Source organism: Pristiophorus japonicus, chromosome 5, assembly GCF_044704955.1.
Source record: "Pristiophorus japonicus isolate sPriJap1 chromosome 5, sPriJap1.hap1, whole genome shotgun sequence".
In the NCBI taxonomy this organism is placed as follows: Eukaryota; Metazoa; Chordata; class Chondrichthyes; family Pristiophoridae; genus Pristiophorus; species Pristiophorus japonicus.
The window spans coordinates 267,580,167-267,600,345 of record NC_091981.1 but is presented as its reverse complement, the minus strand read 5'-3'; the positions used below and the strand labels follow the sequence as shown (position 1 = coordinate 267,600,345).

Here is a 20,179-nt window from a genome sequence, read left to right as displayed (position 1 = left end):
AAAGGAGACTACAAAGGTATGAAGACAGAGTTGGCTAAAGTGGACTGGGAAAATAGATCAAAGTATGGGACGGTTGATGAGCAGTGGCAGACATTTAAGGAGATATTTCATAACTCGCAACAAAACTATATCCCAATGAGAAGGAAAGACTAAGAGAAGGGATAACCATCCGTTGCTCAGGAAATAAGGGATGGTGTCAAACTGAAAACAAGGGCATTCAATGTGGCCAGGACTAGAAACATATAAGATTCTGATGGGATTGGACAGGTTAGATGCGGGAAGAATGTTTTCGATGTTGGGGAAGTCCAGAACCAGGGGACATAGTCTTAGGATAAGGGGTAGGCCATTTAGGACTGAGATGAGGAGAAACTTCTTCACTCAGAGAGTTGTTAACCTGTGGAATTCCCTGCCGCAGAAAGTTGTTGATGCCAGTTCATTGGATATATTCAAGAGGGAGTTAGATATAGCTCTTGCGGTTAAGAGGATCAAGGGGTATGGAGAGAAAGCAGGAAAGGGGTACTGAAGGAATGATCAGCCATGATCTTATTGAATGGCGGTGCAGGCTTGAGGGGCCGAATTGCCGCCTACTGCACCTATTTTCTAGGTTTCTATGACTAGTGGGATGCCAGAGGATTGGAAAACTTTTTTAAGCCAGCAAAGAACAACTAAAAAAATAATAAGGAATGGGAAGATTATGAAAGTAAACTAGCACAAAATATAAAAACAGATAGTAAGAGTTTCTGCAGGTACATAAAAAGGAAAAGAGTGGCTAAAGTAAATGTTGGTCCCCTAGAGCATGAGACTGGGGAATTAATAATAGAGAACAGGGAAATGGCAGAGACTTTGAACAAATATTTTGCTTCAGTCTTCATGGTAGAAGACACGAAAAACATCTCAATAGTGGATAATCAAAGGACTATAGGGATAGTGGAACTTAATACAATCACTATCACTTAAGAAATAATACTCGGTAAAATAATGGGACTAAAGGCGGACAAGTCCCCTGGATCTGATGGCTTACATCCTAGGGTCTTAAAAGACATGGCTACGGAGATAGTGGATGCATTGGTTTTGATCTACCAAAAAGCCCTAGATTCTGGGGCGGTCCCAGCGATTGGAAAACCGCAAATGTAATGCCCCTATTTTTTTTAAAAAGGTGGTAGACAAAAAGCAGGAAACTATAGATTGTATTGTGCTAATTAAACTTTATTCAACTTCTTTAGCCTAACATCTGGCGTTGGGAAAATGCTGCAGTCCATTACTAAGGAAGCAGTAGCGGGGCATTTGGAAAAGCATAATTCAATTAAGCAGAGTCAGCATGGTTTTTATGAAAGGGAAATCATGTTTGATAATTTTGCTGGAGCTCTTTGAGGATGTAACAAGCAGGGTGGATAAGGGGGAACCAGTAGATGTGGTGTATTTGGATTTCGGAAGGCATTTGGTAAGGTGCCATAAAGAAGGTTATTGCACAAGATAAACGTTCACTGGGTTGGGGGTAATATATTAGCATGGATAAAGGATTAGCTAACGAACAGAAAACAGTCAGGATAAATGGGTCATTTTCCGGTTGGAAAACAGTAACTAGTGGGGTGCCGCAGGGATTGTGCTGGGTCCTCGACTATTTACAATCTATATTAACTTGGATGAAAGGACCGAGTGTAATGTTGCCAAGTTTGCTGATGAAACAAAGATGGGTGGGAAAGCAAATTGTGAGGACACAAAAAATCTGCAAAGGGATATAGACAGGCTACATGAGTGGGCAAAAATTTGGTAGATGTGGAGTATAATGTAGGAAAATGTGAGGTTATCCACTTTGGCAAAATAAATAAAACAAATTATAATTTAAATGGAGAAAAATTGCAAAGTGCTGCAGTACAGAGGGATGTGGGGGTCCTTGTGCATGAAACACAAAAAGTGAGTATGCGCAGGTACAGCAAGTAATCCGGAAGGCCAATGGAATGTTGGCCTTTATTGCAAGGGGGATAGAGTAAAAAAGCAGAGAAGTCCTGCTACAACTGTACAGGGTATTTATACCTGCAGTATCTGGCGTACTGCATACAGTTTTGGTCTCTGTATTTAAGGAAGGATATACTTGCATTGGCGGGTGTTCAGAGAAGGTTCACTAGGTTGATTCCAGAGATGAGGGGGTTGACTTATGAAGATAGGTTGAGTAGGTTGGGCCTATACTCATTGGAGTTCAGAAGAATGAGAGGTGATCTTATCGAAACATATAAAATAATGAGGGGATATTTCCACTCATGGGGAAAACTAAAACTAGGGGATATAGTCTCAGAATAAAGGGCCGTCCATTTAAAACTGAGATGAGGGGGAATTTCTTCTGAGGCTTGTAAATCGATGGAATTCTCTGCCCCAGAGAGCTGTGGAGGCTGGGTCATTGAATATATTTAAGGCGGAGTTACAGATTTTTGAGCGATAAGGGAATAAAGGGTACTGGGGAGCGGGTAGGGAAGTGGAACGGAGTCCATGATCAGATCAGCCATGATCGTATTAAATAGCGGAGTAGGCTTGAGGGGCCAGGTGTCCTACTTCTGCTCCTATTGCTTATGTTCTAAAAATGTGCCACCCTCGAGCTGAATTTGCCCAGTAAGATAATTTGGTGATTGGCACGGTGAAGAAGGATTCTATTATGCTAATTAAACTTTATTCAACTTATTTAAAACCAGTTAATAACTTCAAAACTAAATGACATAATTTGAAAGGGCTTTCGCAATCTTCTTGGGCAGTCTCCCAGAGTCAAGGATGACTTGCTTCCACACTAAAATGAGTTCTAAGGTGACTCATGAGTCCTGTGCGGGATCTACAGACTCTGTTGCAGATGGTGATTAAAGGGAAGGCTGGGGGGGGCGGGGTTTGTCGTACGCTCCTTACACTTTTTGTACTTGGCTAATTTCTGATGGATTTTATTCGGTATTAAATGAGACGAGCTAAATATTTACTCATGACTTTAACAGAGCAGCATGTGTTAAGTTGTAAAATAACGTGCAATATTTGTTGAATAACAACTTTTTGCCCTATTTTCCAGAAACTGACCTGAGAAAAAGAATACGTGTTCACTTACTAAATGCACATGGTTTAGATGAAGCTGGAATTGATGGTGGCGGAATATTCAGAGAGTTTCTTAATGAACTGCTCAAGACCGGGTTTAACCCAAACCAGGGATTTTTCAAAACAACAAATGAAGGGCTTCTTTATCCGAATCCTGCAGCAAAAATGCTGGTTGGAGATCACTTCACCAGGCATTATTACTTTCTAGGAAGAATGTTGGGCAAGGTGAGAATTTAATTCTTTAAATATCAAATGTCTTGAACATGAGTGTGCTATGTTGGAAAACAGCTGGAAGAAGGTAATCAAACTGCTCTTTATTCAAGCTAGCTTTAAGAAACCGCGTATGCTTGCCACAAATTGTTAGCCTCAGAATCCATGCATTTTGCAGGATTGTTTTTCGAAAGAACCCATGTAGAAAAACTGCAATGTAAACAGCTGAATTTCTTATAATATTATGGCAAAAAATTAGAGTACTAAAGTGTGTGTTTTTGAACAGGTTTGACATTTCCTTTAATTCCGTGTTTTCATTTCATTTTCACAAACCAGCAATCCTGCTTCCTCAATTAGAAAATAGAGATATCGCTCCTTGTTGACTGAGGCTTTACCAAATGAATAGCTGAGCCTTCCAGACTGGGAAGTCCCCAAGTTCGATCCCTGCTGCATGCTATTGCCTCATCTCGGCTATGGCAGCAATAATAGCACCACGGTTAGTTTTCGAATCCCTGGGTTCAGGTCTTGATCACTGTACAGTGACCTATGCTGGACGTGTATGGACATTTGGGTATGGTAGTGATGCATCCCATGCATCTGATGTATGCTGATGCTCGGTTATCCTTTGAATAATGACCACTTGAGAGAGATAACCGAGGGTGCCAAGCACTTGTCAACTGTACTACAGCAAAGAGTCAGAATAGGAGGGGAGGGTAGAAAATTGGCAGGAAAATGAAAATAGAAATACATTGTGCGATTTCAATTAGATTCTCAAAAGGGTTTCCTTTTTAATCCATAGGATTTTCTGTAATCTTGTGGATACAATAGAAATCCTTTGGTTTGACTCTGTCAAGGTGCCATTGGAAATTAAAACTCTCCAGCCTGTTTTGGGATAGATTTATCCATCTTTATTGCGCTGTTTTTTTCACACGTAATTTTCCACCAATATTATTCCTGAAGGAAGAATTAAATATTTTACTTGTTGCCATTGCTGCTCACTATGATTCTCAAATGTGGCAGTGCGCAAGGAAATAATTTCCAGGGTTTTCAGTAACAATTCATAAATCAGTGGGGTTTGATTGGCATGTTTTGATGTTGCATCATTACCTTTGTGATGCATTTGGTGACTTAACACGCATACCCCAGTAATCAATTTGCTATGCTAATTAATGCCGAACAGCATGATGACACTTGATTAACTGCTCCAATGGAATGTTTTTCCTTCTGTGCTTTATTTTACAATATCCTTGTTGTGTGCTTGTTATTTGGACATATAATATATTACTTGTATATTTGTCAGAATTGAATGCTGTTCAGCTGCTAATTTGCTTAGTTCTCCAAATACATTATTGGTTTTGGCAGATCAATTTTAGATGCGGATCTAGGACCTGAATCAAAGGGTTACTCTAAGGATATTGCTGGATAGAATTCATTAAGAGGTGGAGGGCAACAAATAAAGCAGAAGTGTACTTCACCCATCTTCATTATAATGCTTGTCATTTTTCTAGTTAAATTGATCTTCATGTAAAGTATTTTCTTGTGTTGTGATCTGGTGACCTGGATTTTAATGAAGCACCTGTAGTCCTTGTTTTTAACAAAAATTCTACTTTCTTTGTTGAAAATCACTGAGGTATAAACCAAGTGCAAAGTGTATATGTACATGTGTAACTGGTATGGAACGATCTTGGATTATACGTCAAAAGTCTTCAAGGTCCTTCTAATTTCCACTATTGGGTTACTGTTGATTTTCTTTTTCATGTAAGTGTTTTGCACCAAGAAATTGTGTCTGTTATTTTCAGGGAATAGAGATCCCATCAGAGCTATAGCTTAGGGTTGAAGCCAGCAGCATTTTTGTGACTTACCACGCATAGCTTTTTGTACATGACTTGTTCAGCTGGGCTTCGTCACATAATCGCCCTAACATACAACAAGAGCTGGTATTTATATAGTGCCTTTTAATGTCCCACTGAGAAATCAGGCGCTGAGCCAAAGGAAAAGATTAGGAATGGTGGTTAAGGATGTGGGTTTTATAGGAGGGTCTTAAAGGAGACGATGGGGAGGCAGAGAGTTCAGAGAAGGAATTGCAAAGCATGCAGTATAGACAGCTGAAGGCATGACTGCCAGATTGGAGTGAAGGGAGGGAGTATGCACCAAAAGTTAGATAAACCGTTCTGAAGGCGGGGGTTGGAATTGTTGGACTGAAGGTAGTTACAGAGCTAGGAAAGTGAGAGGCCATGAAGGGATTTAAACACCAGGATAAGAATTTGAAATTGGTGTTTGGAGGTGCTGGGTGACCAGGAGTCGATGTAGATCAGCAAGGATAAGTGGGACAGTGTGGGATAGGATATGGGTAGCAGAGTTTTGGGTGAGTTGACGTTTACAGATCGTGGAGGATGGGAGGCAGTCTAGTTCTATCACTACATCATTGGTTTAATTTCAGGACTCGAGCAAGTTCCTCTCTACTCTCTTGCACAGTTTGCAAAAATAAAAAAGTTTGGATGGCAGCAACAGTGAAAATGGAAGCAATGCTTTGTAGTCTCCGCTATAACAGCTTGCACAACTTCTCAGCTTGAAGTTAGCAAATCCAGCCAAGCCTCTGTCACATTTTAACAAGTTCCTCCATCTCAACAAGCCTCAAACTTGGTAACATTCCTTCGGAAAATGAAAGATTATTGGCAATGATGTGTAGCTTCCATCTGTGGTAAATACCATGATGAATGGGCCGAATGGCCTCCTGCGCTATACTATTCTATGAATAATTCTCGTCCTAGATGGAAAGTTTTACACTTGCTTCAGGAGAACGCAAATTATTTTTCTAAGTTATGTACTGAATTGTAATATTTGAAGGTTACCAATGCAGTGTTCAACATTTTCAGTGCAAATGTGCTTGTTTTTTTACAAGTTGTTTGAACAAAAACCCCCAAAACATTCAGTCAGTAATACATGAATTACTTGCAAGTGTGAGTGAGAGGTGGAGCATGGCAGGGAGGAAGATTGAGAAGAGGGTTGGTGCGATGACTCAGCCCTGCTTGACCCTGGTCCGGACGTGGATTGGGTCTGTAATGGATCCAGCGGGGATTCCATCTGCTCCTGTAGTCTTGTTCTTAAGCTGTCGGATGGCTTTTTCTACCTCATGCAGGGCTCGGGTTTTGCCGAGGTGGAGGCGGGTAGCATGCTGCGGGATGGAGTCGAGGACACTCACGTCAAACTCTCACTCAACAAGCTCACCGCTGGAGTGGAACTAAACTACAGAACCAGTGGGAACTTGTTCAACCTTCGGCGTCTCCAGGCCAGATCCAAGACCGTCCCAACCTCTCGTCGAGCTACCATACGCGGACGACGCTTGCGCCTGCGCACATTGAAGCTGAACTCCAAGTCATGGTCAACATCTTCACTAAGGCGTACAAAAGCATAGGCCTTACACTAAACATCTGTAAGGCAAAGGTCCTCCATCAGCCTGTCCCCGCCACACAGCACTACTCCCCCAATCATCAAGATCCATGGCGTGGCCCTGGACAACGTGGACCACTTCCCATACCTTGGGAGCCTCTTATCAGCAAGGACAGACATTGATGACTAGATTCAACACCTGTGCCAGTGCAGCCTTCGGCTGTCTGAGGAAAAGTGTGTTCGAAGATCAGGCCCTCAAATCCGCCACCAAGCTCATGATTACTGGACTCTAATGATACACGCCACCAATCTACAGGACTGTAGTGATACCCGCCCTCCTGTATGGCTGAGACATGGACCATATACAGTAGACACATCAAATGGCTGGAGAAATACCACCAACGATGTCTCCGCAAGATCCTGCAAATCCCCTGGGAGGACAGACGCACCAACATGAGTGCCCTCGACCAGGCCAAGATTCCCAGCATTGAAGCACTGACCACACTCGACCAGCTCTGTTGGACAGACCACATTGTTCACATGCCTGACACAAGGCTCCCAAAGCAAACGCTCTACTCGGAACTCCTTCACGGCAAACGAGCTTAAGGTGTGCAGAGGAAACGTTTCAAGGACATCCTCAAAGCCTCGATAAAATACAACATCCCCACCGACACCTGGGAGTCCCTGGCTAAAGACTGTCCTAAGTGGAGGAAGTGCATCCGGGAGGGTGCTGAGCACCACAAGTTTCATCGCCGAGGGCATGCAGAAACCAAGCGCAGGCAGTGGAAGGAGGGTGCGGCAAACCAGACTCCCCACCCAACCTTTCCTTCAATGACTGTCTGTCCCACCTGTGACAGAGACTGTAATTCCCCGTATTCGACTGTTCAATACCTAAGAACTCACTTTGAGTGGAAGTAAGTCTTCCTCGATTCCGAGGGACTGCCTATGATGATGATGACTTGCAAGTATTTACTCAACCAGTTGCTTTAAAGCTATAACACACACCGAGTTACAAAGTTGTCTATAATGGAACTAATTATATTTTGATTACAATTAAAAACAAGATGTAGATTGTAAATACCGTATATGTTTCAAGTCTATGAACAAAAAATGCCTTTTAGGGGGATATTGATTGCTACCTATATTTATTGGGGCGTAATGAATTCAAATTTTCTTAAATGCTTGTGTAGTGATTGTTTGGTGTGATTCAGTGCATTGAGGTCTTTATAGCCATCTTAACGGAAGGGATTACCTCATGTCGCTGGTCACTTCTCAATTAAACTTTCCATTAGGAGATGATTCTTGATTCTGTTTGTGTAGTGATTGCATTTTGTTGGCTTTAAATCAAGCAGCCAGACAGCACATAAATAAGCAGTCAAAATATGTGGTAATGGCATTTTGATCTGTTTCACAGTTAGAGAGACCTTAAGGTTATCGCAGTAGATTTATCTTGTAATATTTATGTAAGCTCCACTTTGCATGTGGCTCACCTTTGTAATGCCTAGTCAGCAGGTTTCAATACAATTTTGCAGTCTCTTTTATTTTCTAATGAGCCAGCATTTGTATTCCATTGACCATATCAAAGATCTAAATTATGTAGCATCTAAGAAAAGCAAAGAACTTGTATTTACACAGCACCTTTCTGATCTCTGAACCTCCCAAAGCACTTTACAGCCACTGAAGTACTTATGAAGTGTATTCACTTTTGTAATGTAGCATCAATAAGATAAGTTTGTGATGTTCCAACATGCAGGTACGCCAATATGTAACTGTTGTACCTAACACAAGCTTGTCTTTCTGTAAACTACATATTCTCGAAAACAATAAGGACTAAAAATTCACCAGCCTTAACGCACGTTTTAACACGATTTTTTCGCGTTAATAGTGCTTTTTTGTCGTTAAAACAAACTTCACAAAATTCCCCAAAGGTTAAGAATGGCGGTTTTGAAATGGATCGCCAAGGTGCAATGCGGGAAAAAAAACTGCACCGCCTAAATTTGGCTGTTCGGCGAACCCGTTCTCGGGTGAAAAAACAATGCATGAGAAAAGCAAGCGTTGCAGCCTCAAACGTCGGAAAGTAGGAAGACCTACAAAAAAGGTTAGTTAAAGTTTTTATTTTTAATTTCTTTTGCAGAGATTACTTAGTTAAGAGTCTTGTAAATGTTTTGTGATTTTTTGTTTTTTGCACTTTTGTGTGTTTTTTTTTCTCCCCTCCCAAGACCTGTATTTGTGGCATTGATGGGCCTCGGGCTAAAGTTGGCGACATCACTGTTTCCACCACGAATCCTTGTACAGCGCCGTTTTTTAACGGATGTATTTTGTAGCCAAATTTACCCCGTTAAATGGCACAATTTTTATTATTTTTTCACAAAATGACGTTATTTATCAAGTAACGAAAGGTTGGGGAATTTCTGGCCTGACGAGTTTTGTACTGTTTATTGCTTTCTTGATATAAGATGAAATGGGTTAATGTTCAGTCCTGCATTTTTAATACAAACCTGGGGTTCCCAAATTACTTGCCAAAATTATATCTGGTCATTTTTTTGATTTAGCAATCCATGCTACCTCATCCCCTGGTGCCATCTTCCGGCTGCTGTACTCTCTTGTGATTCTGCAATTGCTGCCAGTCTGACCACTGCCCACTCTCTTACTCCTCTTGCAGCTCTTTGCAGTGTTAAGGCTCTGGCCCTAGTTCCCACCATGCTGGCCCCTTCATGAGAGAAAAGGGACACTTGTCAAAGATTTCTGGAGTAACAGAGAAAGCACCAGGGACATTGAGAAAATAATGAAGAAAAACAGGGGCACCAATGGAGATGAAGAAAGTAACTGACACGCGGGACAAGTTAAGAGAAAACAGAAGTGCAACAGAAACAAGGAAAAAGTGACCGAGAAACACGGGGAATGAGCATGCAATGTTCCCTGAAGAGGAAGAATAACATGAAATAATGGAAATGATGCTGAGAAGCAAAAATGAGAATAAGAGAGCAAGAAAGAAACACGTGGGAAAAAAGCTGCAGGTTGAGGGAAAGAACATGCATAATAGGTGGGAGTTCCAGAGACATGAGGACAATATTGTAGTTCTTCTGGGTCGGTGCACTCCCCAAACCTCTTGACTTATCTTTAAATAATATTCCAAGACCCTTGCATCAGTAATAGTAGTGGGAAAGACTCCACACCCTCGAAGGATTGCAGCTTTGAACGTGAAAAGTGCTTCATAAGCATCGGGGAAAACTCTCCACTAGCGAGCACAAAGGAAGATGGTTGTGCTTGTTGGAGGCCAATCATCTCAACCCCAGGACATCGCTGCAGGAGATCCCCAGGACAATGTCCTCAGCTCAACCATCTTCAGTTGTTTTCATCAATGACCTTCCCTCCATTTTAAGGTCAGAAATGGGGATGTTTGCTGATGATTGCACAGTGTTCAGTCCTATTCACAACTCCTCAGATGATGAAGCAGTCCATGCCCATATGCAGCAAAACCTGGATGACATTCAGGCTTGGGCTGATAAGTTGCACCGCACTAATGCCAGGCAATGACTCTTAACAAAAGAGTCTAACCACTGCCCCATGACATTCAGTGGCATTACCATCGACAAATCCCCCACCATCAACATCGTGGGGGTCACCATTGACCATTAACTTAACTGGACCATCCACATAAATATGGTGGCTATAAGAGCAGGTCAGAGGCTGGTTATTCTGTGGTGAGTGTCTCACTTCCTGACTCCCCAAGGCCTTTCACCATCTGCAAGGTACAAGTCAAGAGTGTGATGGAATACTCTCCACTTGCCTGGATGAGTGCAGCTCCGACAACACTCCAGAAGCTCGACATCATCCAGGACAAAGCAGCCCGCTTGATCGGCATCCCAACCACCATCTTAAACATTCACTCCCTCCACCACCGGCGTCCCGTGGCTGCAGTGTGCACCATCTACAAGATGCACTGCAGCAGCTCGCCAAGGCTTCTTTGGCAGCACCTCCCAAACCCACGACCTCTACTACCTAGAAGGACAAGGACAGTAGGCGCATGGGAACACCACCACCTCCAAGTCCCATGCCATCCTTACTTGGAAATATCGCTGTTCCTTTATTGTTGCTGGGTCAAAATCTTGGAACTCTCACCTTAACAGCACTGTGGGAGTACCTTCATCTCACTGACTGCAGCGTTTCAAGAAGGTGACTCACCAGCACCTTCTAAAGGGCAATTAGGGATGGGCAATAAATGCTCGCCGTGTCAGCAACACCCGCATCCCAAGAACAAATTTTTTAAAAACAGTAGAAACTGTCCAAACTCATCGCGACTTTGCCAGCAAAAACTTCACTCCAGAGTGCTCCCAATCTCAATACTAAACCCAGCGGATAAACAGTACTGACAAAGCCATCTCTCTACTGACAAATCAGTACTCTTTCGCATTGGGAGGAGTATCTTTGCACAGTCCCTGTGAAGACAAAAGTCTAATTTCCACAGTGAAGATATTCTCCATCGTGTACTGTGGCACAACTGCATGCTAAGTGGGACAGATTGGGCAGCCCAAAACTGGACATCGATGAAGCGCAGTGGATCATCAGCAGCAGTAGAATTTTATGCAGTCACCATTTGTAATCTCATGACCAATGCATCCCTTGCTTCTTCACCATCAATCTGGGAGGCCAAACAGAGTTCAATGATGGCACCAGGCATACCTTTAGAATGAAGACCCAACATTGTGAAGCTACGATAGAGCAACCTGTGGGCTGAACATCAAAAGCATGGGCTGTAAACTGATCTAAGCACTCCCATAATCAGACCAAGCTCTGTAGTGCTACCATATCCAGTTTTCTTCTACTTTCATAGTGTTGTCATAACACATGCTTCCTGCATCTCGTACCATACTCTCCCCTTCCTACATTTTCCGATATACTAAAGAATAAAGAAAATGTATATGTTTTTGTGTGTTTCTTGGGTGTTTCATATATACAGGAAGTGCATTGATCCAAGGGTCCTTTTGCACTTGTATTACTGTTTTGTCTTTGATCTGTTTCCTTCTGTACAATTATGGCAGTCTTCTTTCCCATGCTGATTACAGTCTATAAACAGGATTATCAAATCAGTGCCACATATTGAAGTGCAAGGAATATGTTGAGGATTCATGCTTGCTTCAAACTGGAATACAGCTGTTGCAGTGCATCCAGATCTAGTTGTGGCTCAGTGGGTAGCACCCTCGACTTTGAGTCAGAAGGTTGTGGAGTCCCACTCCAGGGACTTGAGCACAAATAAAAAATCTAGGCTGACACTTCAGTGCAGTACTGAGGGAGGTGCCGTCTTTCGCATGAGACATTAAATCGAGATCCCGTCTGCTCTCTCAGGTGGACATAAATGATCCCATGACACTATTTTGAAGAGGAGCAGGGGAGTTATCCCCTGTGTCCTGGCCAATATTTATTCCTCAAGCAACATAACAAAAAAAACAGATGATCTGGTCATTATCACATTGCTGTTTGTGGAAGCTTGCTTGTGTGCAAAAACTGGCTGCTGCGTTTCCTACATTAAAACAGTGACTACACTCCAAATGTACTTCATTGGCTGTAAAGCGCTTTGAGAGGTCCAGTGGTTGTTCGTTCTTTCCTTCCTTCCTTCCTTTCTGTCCTCCTTTCTATATTGAAGCCTAATCTAAAAATCCAGAATAGAAACTGATGACATTGGAAGAAGGGGGTGATGGGGAGGCCTGACATTCCAAATAAGACATCAGTAGTACCCTGCCAAAGCAGCTGCTACTTCAGGCAGACTTCTGGTTTAAACTGGCATTAGCCTGAATTTCACATCTTCTCCAAAAGATGGCATCTCTTACAAGGCAGCACTCCCTCAATACTACATTAAAATGCCAGCCTAGATTGTGCTGAAACCCACAATCATCCGATTCAAAGGCAAGTGTTACTGCTGAACCAAGCTGACCCAGAATAAATGAGGGATTGAAGCACGGACCTTCCTGGTGTGTGACTCTACTCGTCATTGTTTAACTGACTGAACCATTGAGGCAGCTTCCCATAGGTGTAATGTTGAAAGTTTTCAAATGTTGCTGGTCACAGTGAGTCTGTAGACATTCCTCAAATAACTGGTGTGTGTATTGCTGTATGACGTAACATAGGTTCCAAAATGGATTGGCACGAAATTGCAATCTATTATTGATTTGCTTCTTAGTGAAAATTTTTTATATTTTTTTATCAAGGTTAAAAGCATTTACATGTATTGATGCAAGAACTCATAATGGAAATCAAATGTCCAAACTCTGAAAGGTTGAAAATGGTAATCAGTGGGTGCAAGTAACTTATCAAGGAAGGCCTTTTATTGTAGACATTTTGTGTAAAAATATATCTCAAATTCAGAATCCATATACTGTATACTGGAAGTGCTTCTCTCAGAAGATTATTAACATGTATTCAACCCTGTTTATTTGAGTATTAAATCTTTTTAATTTAAAGAAACATTTCTGTTTACATCTTATTTGTCTTTGTACATAGCCAGTCAGCAACTTTGGCTTTTTCTTACCACATTTCCTTCTTTTAATTTTGGGTACATATAAAAGATTTAATACTCGAATAAACGGTTGAATACAAGGAACAACTAAAGCAAACCAAGGCTGCAATTAGATCAGCAAAAAGGCTAATGGAAAAAGGATTGTAGACAACTGTGACAGTAATGGGAAGAGCTTTTTTAGTTATGTGAAGATTTAGAGAACTATCAAAGACTCTATTGGGCCACTTGAAGGGTGTTAAAGGGCAGGCTACAAAGGATTTGGCATGGCTGCCCCAACCTGCAAGGACCATCAGCAGGTCAGGGCCCTCAAAGAAGCAGCGTAGAGCATACCGCTTCAAGGTACAGCGCGTACTGGAGAGCGACGGCAGTGAAGAGGGCGACTGGATTGGACGTCACCAAGGTCCAGGTCAGTGTTTGGAGTGTGGGAAGGTACAGCAGGAGCGGCGAGAGATTGCAGAGCGATATGATTGAGGCCCAGGAGAGCGAGAGTTCGGGGTCTAGAGGAGGCGAGGGCCCAGGGGCAGCATGGGCCAGCCCACACTGCGCTATGTGTTCACCCTAGGTCCATGCAGCAGAGCTGGTCTCGAGTCGTCTTGGTTTATCCTTGCCACTGGAACAAGACCTAGCTCTGTCAAGCCCGTGTGGTGGCTGGTGTGCAGCGGCCATCACACGTTTTTTTAAAAAAAATCCACGCGCAGGCATCTTCCACCCTTCAAGATGTAGTTCGGGATCTGGTATATTAGATCCTTCATTGAAACACCTGTTAACTCATCCCTTTTTGGTGTGGAAGCAAGTCATCCTGATACAAGGGACCACCTATGACGATGATGATTAACATGTCTTATTTATTATTGAATCCTCATCTTATTTCTCAATCTGTGCTGGGTTTTTTTCTGATGGAAAACATTTCTAGTTGGAGGATATGTTAGAATTTTTGTTTATGCAAATAGTCTATTTCTAAATCCACATTTTCCTGCAACGAAGTTGGTGCAGTATGCAAACAATGGGGCTGTGGGCCTTTCTGTAGGGAGTACCAACGAAGAATGAAAAGAGTTGGTCCTTATGTTGCCAAAATATCTTAAAAGCACTTCACACATTGCATTACTTTTTGGAATGCACTGACTGTTATCTAGGCAAATAGCAATAACTCAACAATGAGATTGGTTATGGGACTAAACGAATAATCCACTGGTCAGGAGTTCAAATTCCACCAGAAACCGTAAATCTGGTCTGGCATTAAGCTTTCCTCCAGGGGCGACAACCTGCCACTTCTAGTGGTCTGGCCTACACTGGACTTTAGTCCACATGGCTGACACCTAATGCCCTCGGAAGTGGCCTGGCAAGATACTTAGTCTTCTTTCAAATGGTAGAAGCAAATCAAACTTCAATATCCAGGCCAAAGCTTTCCGGTGTAACAGCGTGGATATCTTGAAGGGTGCCTGCAGATTTCCTCTGAGGCCAGTGCTCAATTATATGCTCCAGGGTCTGATTAGGAACACCACAGTCGCATGATGGGAATGCTTTAATCTTCCACCTATGGAGAAGGTGGCAGCATCTACCATGACCAGTTCTGAGGCGCTTGATGATTGTCCACTGTTTGCGAGGAAGAGGTGATCCTACAGTTTGTACTGTGGGGTTCTCTATAAGGAATGCATTCCGTATGTCGCAGTTCTTCCAAGCATTTCACCATCGGTCATCAAGGCTAAGGGGAGATCGCTTAAGGGCTTCAGCGACAGTCCAAAATAGCCTCTAGATACTTAGTAGCACAAACAATGGGAAGTAAGATGCATCACTATTGTGTCTCGTGATATCATGACGCAGTGACATTACTACTCTGTGCACATATACCAATCTGAAAGGACCCGAATAATGCAGCCAGTTTATAGAATCATAGAAATTTATATCACGGAAGGAGGCCATTTCGGCCCATCGTGTCCTCGCCAGCCAACAAAGAACTGTCCAGCCTAATCCCACGTTCCAGCTCTTGGTCCATAGCCCTGTAGGTTACGACACTTCAAGTGCCCATCCAAGTACTTTTTAAATGTGGTGAGAGTTTCTGCCTTTGCCACCCTTTCAGACAGTGAGTTCCAGACCCCCCACTACCCTCTGGGTAAAGAAATTTCCCCTCAAATCCCCTCTCAATTTTCTACCAATGACTTTAAATCCATGCCCCCTGCTTGTTGACCCCTCTGCTAAGGGAAATAGGAGCGTCCTATCCACTCTATCTAGGCCCCTCAGAATTTTAAAAACCTCAATAAGGTCTCCCCTCAGCTTCCTCTGTTCCAAAGAAAACAAATACAGCCTATCCAATCTTTCCTCAGAGCTTAATATTCTCCAGTCCAGGCAACATCCTCGTAAATCTCCTCCAGTGCAATCACATCTTTCTTGTAATGTGGTGACCAGAACTGCACGCTGTGCTCTAGCTGTGGTCTAACTTGTCTTTTATACAGTTCAAACATAATCTCCCTGCTCTATTTATGGCAATAAAGTATAATTGTTCTGCATTCTTGAAATTAACGAACAGTGTGCAATACGGATATAATGCTTTAAGTGGGAGACTAATCATGTGACAAAGTGTAAGGTATTTTGCATTAAACTGTTCGGTACATAGTGACTGGTGTATAGCTGTGCTTTTAGGTTTCTAAGATGCCACCTGGCAGGGGGGGATTTTTTCTTTCACTCCCTGTGCGGAAGCATCTGGTCTCTGTTTGGCAACTCCCCGCAAAAATATCTTTCAAGAAACCCACTTCACAGGGAATTTTCCTGTTAGAGTGAATGCAGTTTTGTACTGGTCTGTCATGGTTGTTTAGTGGTCAGTGACCAAATTTTGTTAATCAAATCTAATGTAGGTTTAAAGTTTCAAATCCTAAGTAACTGGCTTTTGACCCTTATTCTCCCCTTTATGCTACTAACATAACGGGCCTGAATTTGCGGTCGGAGGCTTCCCGTGGGCAGGGGTCTCTGAACCGCAATAAAACTACGCACCTACCCGATGGTCCTGGATCCACGGAGACTCGCAGTCCTGGGCTTTTACACGTAGGCATGTGGAGAGGCCCACGTATCCCAGGGGATTCCATTTATGCACGGAATCCCCATAAGCTTAATAGGAATCACCCCCAAAATAACACTTACAGCACTGAAACAAAAAAAATAATTTCATGGTTAAAATTAATTAAAATACCATTTAATTAAGGATTTTTTAAAAAACAGGTTTTTGAATGTTAAAATGATTTAAAAATGTTTATTTTAATATTTTCTCCCATGTGCTGTTAAAGAAAGGCCTTGCACTAGGCATAAGAGTTTCATGGGCATTTGCTGGGCAATAGCCCAAATGGCATACAAATTGGCCAGAAATAGCAGCGAACCCGGGGACTGGGAGAAATTTAGAACTCGGCAGAGGAGGACAAAGGGTTTGATTGGGGCAGGGAAAATGGAGTACGAGAAGAAGCTTGCAGGGAACATTAAGGCGGATTGCAAAAGTTTCTATAGATATGTAAAGAGAAAAAGGTTAGTAAAGACAAACGTTGGTCCCCTGCAGTCAGAATCAGGGGAAGTCATAACGGGGAACAAAGAAATGGCAGACCAATTGAACAAGTACTTTGGTTCGGTATTCACTAAGGAGGACACAAACAACCTTCCGGATATAAAAGGGGTCAGAGGGTCTAGTAAGGAGGAGGAACTGAGGGAAATCCTTATTAGTCGGGAAATTGTGTTGGGGAAATTGATGGGATTGATGGCCGATAAATCCCCAGGGCCTGATGGACTGCATCCCAGAGTACTTAAGGAGGTGGCCTTGGAGATAGCGGATGCATTGACAGTCATTTTCCAACATTCCATTGACTCTGGATCAGTTCCTATGGAGTGGAGGGTAGCCAATGTAACCCCACTTTTTAAAAAAGGAGGGAGAGAGAAAACAGGGAATTATAGACCGGTCAGCCTGACCTCAGTAGTGGGTAAAATGATGGAATCAATTATTAAGGATGTCATAGCAGCGCATTTGGAAAAAGGTAACATGATAGGTCCAAGTCAGCATGGATTTGTGAAAGGGAAATCATGCTTGACAAATCTTCTGGAATTTTTTGAGGATGTTTCCAGTAAAGTGGACAAGGGAGAACCAGTTGATGTGGTATATTTGGACTTTCAGAAGGCTTTTGACAAGGTCCCACACAAGAGATTAATGTGCAAAGTTAAAGCACATGGGATTGGGGGTAGTATGCTGATGTGGATTGAGAACTGGTTGTCAGACAGGAAGCAAAGAGTAGGAGTAAATGGGCACTTTTCAGAATGGCAGGCAGTGACTAGTGGGGTACCGCAAGGTTCTGTGCTGGGGCCCCAGCTGTTTACATTGTACATTAATGATTTAGACGAGGGGATTAAATGTAGTATCTCCAAATTTGCGGATGCCACTAAGTTGGGTGGCAGTGTGAGCTGCGAGGAGGATGCTATGAGGCTGCAAAGTGACTTGGATAGGTTAGGTGAGTGGGCAAATGCATGGCAGATGAAGTATAATGTGGATAAATGTGAGGTTATCCACTTTGGTGGTAAAAACAGAGAGACAGACTATTATCTGAATGGTGACAGATTAGGAAAAGGGGAGGTGCAACGAGACCTGGGTGTCATGGTACATCAGTCATTGAAGGTTGGCATGCAGGTACAGCAGGCGGTTAAGAAAGCAAATGGCATGTTGGCCTTCATAGCGAGGGGATTTGAGTACAGGGGCAGGGAGGTGTTGCTACAGTTGTACAGGGCCTTGGTGAGGCCACACCTGGAGTATTGTGTACAGTTTTGGTCTCCTAACTTGAGGAAGGACATTCTTGCTATTGAGGGAGTGCAGCGAAGATTCACCAGACTGATTCCTGGGATGGTGGGACTGACCTATCAAGAAAGACTGGATCAACTGGGCTTGTATTCACTGGAGTTCTGAAGAATGAGAGGGGACCTCATAGAAACGTTTAAAATTCTGATGGGTTTAGACAGGTTAGATGCAGAAAGAATGTTCCCAATGTTGGGGAAGTCCAGAACTAGGGGTCACAGTCTAAGGATAAGGGGTAAGCCATTTAGGACCGAGATGAGGAGAAACTTCTTCACCCAGAGAGTGGTGAACCTGTGGAATTCTCTACCACAGAAAGTTGTTGAGGCCAATTCACTAAATATATTCAAAAGGGAGTTAGATGAAGTCCTTGCTACTAGGGGGATCAAGAGGTATGGCGAGAAAGCAGGAATGGGGTACTGAAGTTGCATGTTCAGCCATGAACTCATTGAATGGCGGTGCAGGCTAGAAGGGCCGAATGGCCTACTCCTGCACTTATTTTCTATGTTTCTATGTTTAAGATTCTTGACAGATCGCAGGTTCCAGGTTTTCGCGCATGCGCAGTGCATATACGTAAACCTGGAACTTGAGGCACTTACAGTCATAGGGCCTGGAAAATCTGGACCGTTATTCTTTAAAATACTGCTGATATGGAAGCATTGTATCCTAATTCACTCAAATATTTCCCTTACTCTGATGAGCTGAACTGATTTCGCAGGGTTTGAAAATCCTTTTCGGTGGAAAAATGTGAACATCCTGTCGTCAATTTGCTGCAATCCCATTGTCAGAAATTGTAGGGTTCAAAGCTGTGCTTTCCACAATCTTGTTAGCGGGTCACCAATTGCAGAAAATCTTCTTTGGTTTACTTGTAATCAATCACCTGTTTTTTGGGGGGAATAATTCCATCTGCATTCTATTCTAGTAAATACTGTATCTGTATACTAGTCACAAAAATAAAAGCAATTTCGCATTAACAATTTCTAAATTTTTCATTGCTCGCAAATTTTATACAACTGCTATATTGACACCATTTTATATTACATATGTATTCTAATTTTTTTTAATTCTTACTGTTCATCTGATCTCCATTGGGGGAAAAAAACGTTTTTATATTAAATGTTCCTTCTGCTTATTCTTTTGTCCTGGAACCTGTATTTGAATGAGAACAATTTATAGTATCCTGCACAAATAGGTTACCTCCTTTTTAAAGCAAAAATATTCATTTGGCAAAAGTATTGTATTGTGTGACAAGTGTGTGTTTGTTTATGCAAAGTATAGTTCCGATTGATGGCCAAAAGAAAAGTAGGCATTTTGTTTCTTTATTGATTCCTGATGCCATAAGCTACTAAATCTATTTGGCAGCTTTTGATATTGTTCACATTTATTTTCCAGATAGCACCACCATTTGCATTAATTGCACAGCACTTACTTATATTAAAAAGGTTTCCTGCATAATTAATCCTTTTTAGCTCAATCATTTTGGCACAATTTTGGGCAGTAAATATACCCATAAAACACAGATCCCTGAAATGTATCTTCTAGCTTTCCTTAATACTGTTGTTGCAGCTTCGTAACTGGAATATTAATAGGACTGGGGGTCAAAGTATTGCATATTGGGGAAAAAAAGCCAGTTTGCATATTGCAAAGTAGATCAATTCACATTAGAAATTGATTGACAAATATAAAACCCTTGTGTTTAAGGTTACATGGTTAACCCAAAATATATTTTAAATTACATTTAAATGCACGTTCAAACTCATGTACTGACTTTAAATTAGTTTGTAGTTTAGCCAAAGAAAAAAGTAGTACTGCAAAAGTAACACTTTAAAATTAAATGTAAGTTTGAATTTGCGTATTATTTAAATGTGGTTATATAAATTTACATTTCATATCATTTTGGACTATTGATGTGTCAACCATGGCTCAGTGGGTAGCACTTGCGCCTCTGAGTCAGAAGGTTGTCCTACTTGTGCTCAAGTCCCACTCCAGAGACTTGAGCACAAATCTAGGCTGACACTCCAGTGCAGTACTGAAGGAGTGCTGCACTGTTGGAGGTGCTGTCTTTCGGATGAGATGTTAAACTGAGGTCCCATTTTCCCCCTCGGGTGGATGTAAAAGATCCCATATCACTAATTTTGAAGAAGTGCAGGGGAGTTATCCCTGGTGTCCTGGCCAATATTTACATCACA

General features: G+C 42.2%; 1 protein-coding gene across 6 annotated transcripts in view; it reads left to right on the top strand.

Annotated features, from left to right (window-relative positions):
• The window catches only part of ube3c (ubiquitin protein ligase E3C), a 231,689-nt gene that overhangs the window by 153,333 nt on the left and 58,177 nt on the right, over nt 1–20,179 (top strand). For all 6 annotated transcript variants that reach the window (XM_070881630.1, XM_070881632.1, XM_070881627.1 and 3 more), the window contains one exon: nt 3,044–3,291. In XM_070881630.1, the coding sequence (XP_070737731.1) occupies nt 3,044–3,291 (248 nt within the window). The remainder of the gene's footprint in view (nt 1–3,043; nt 3,292–20,179) is intronic.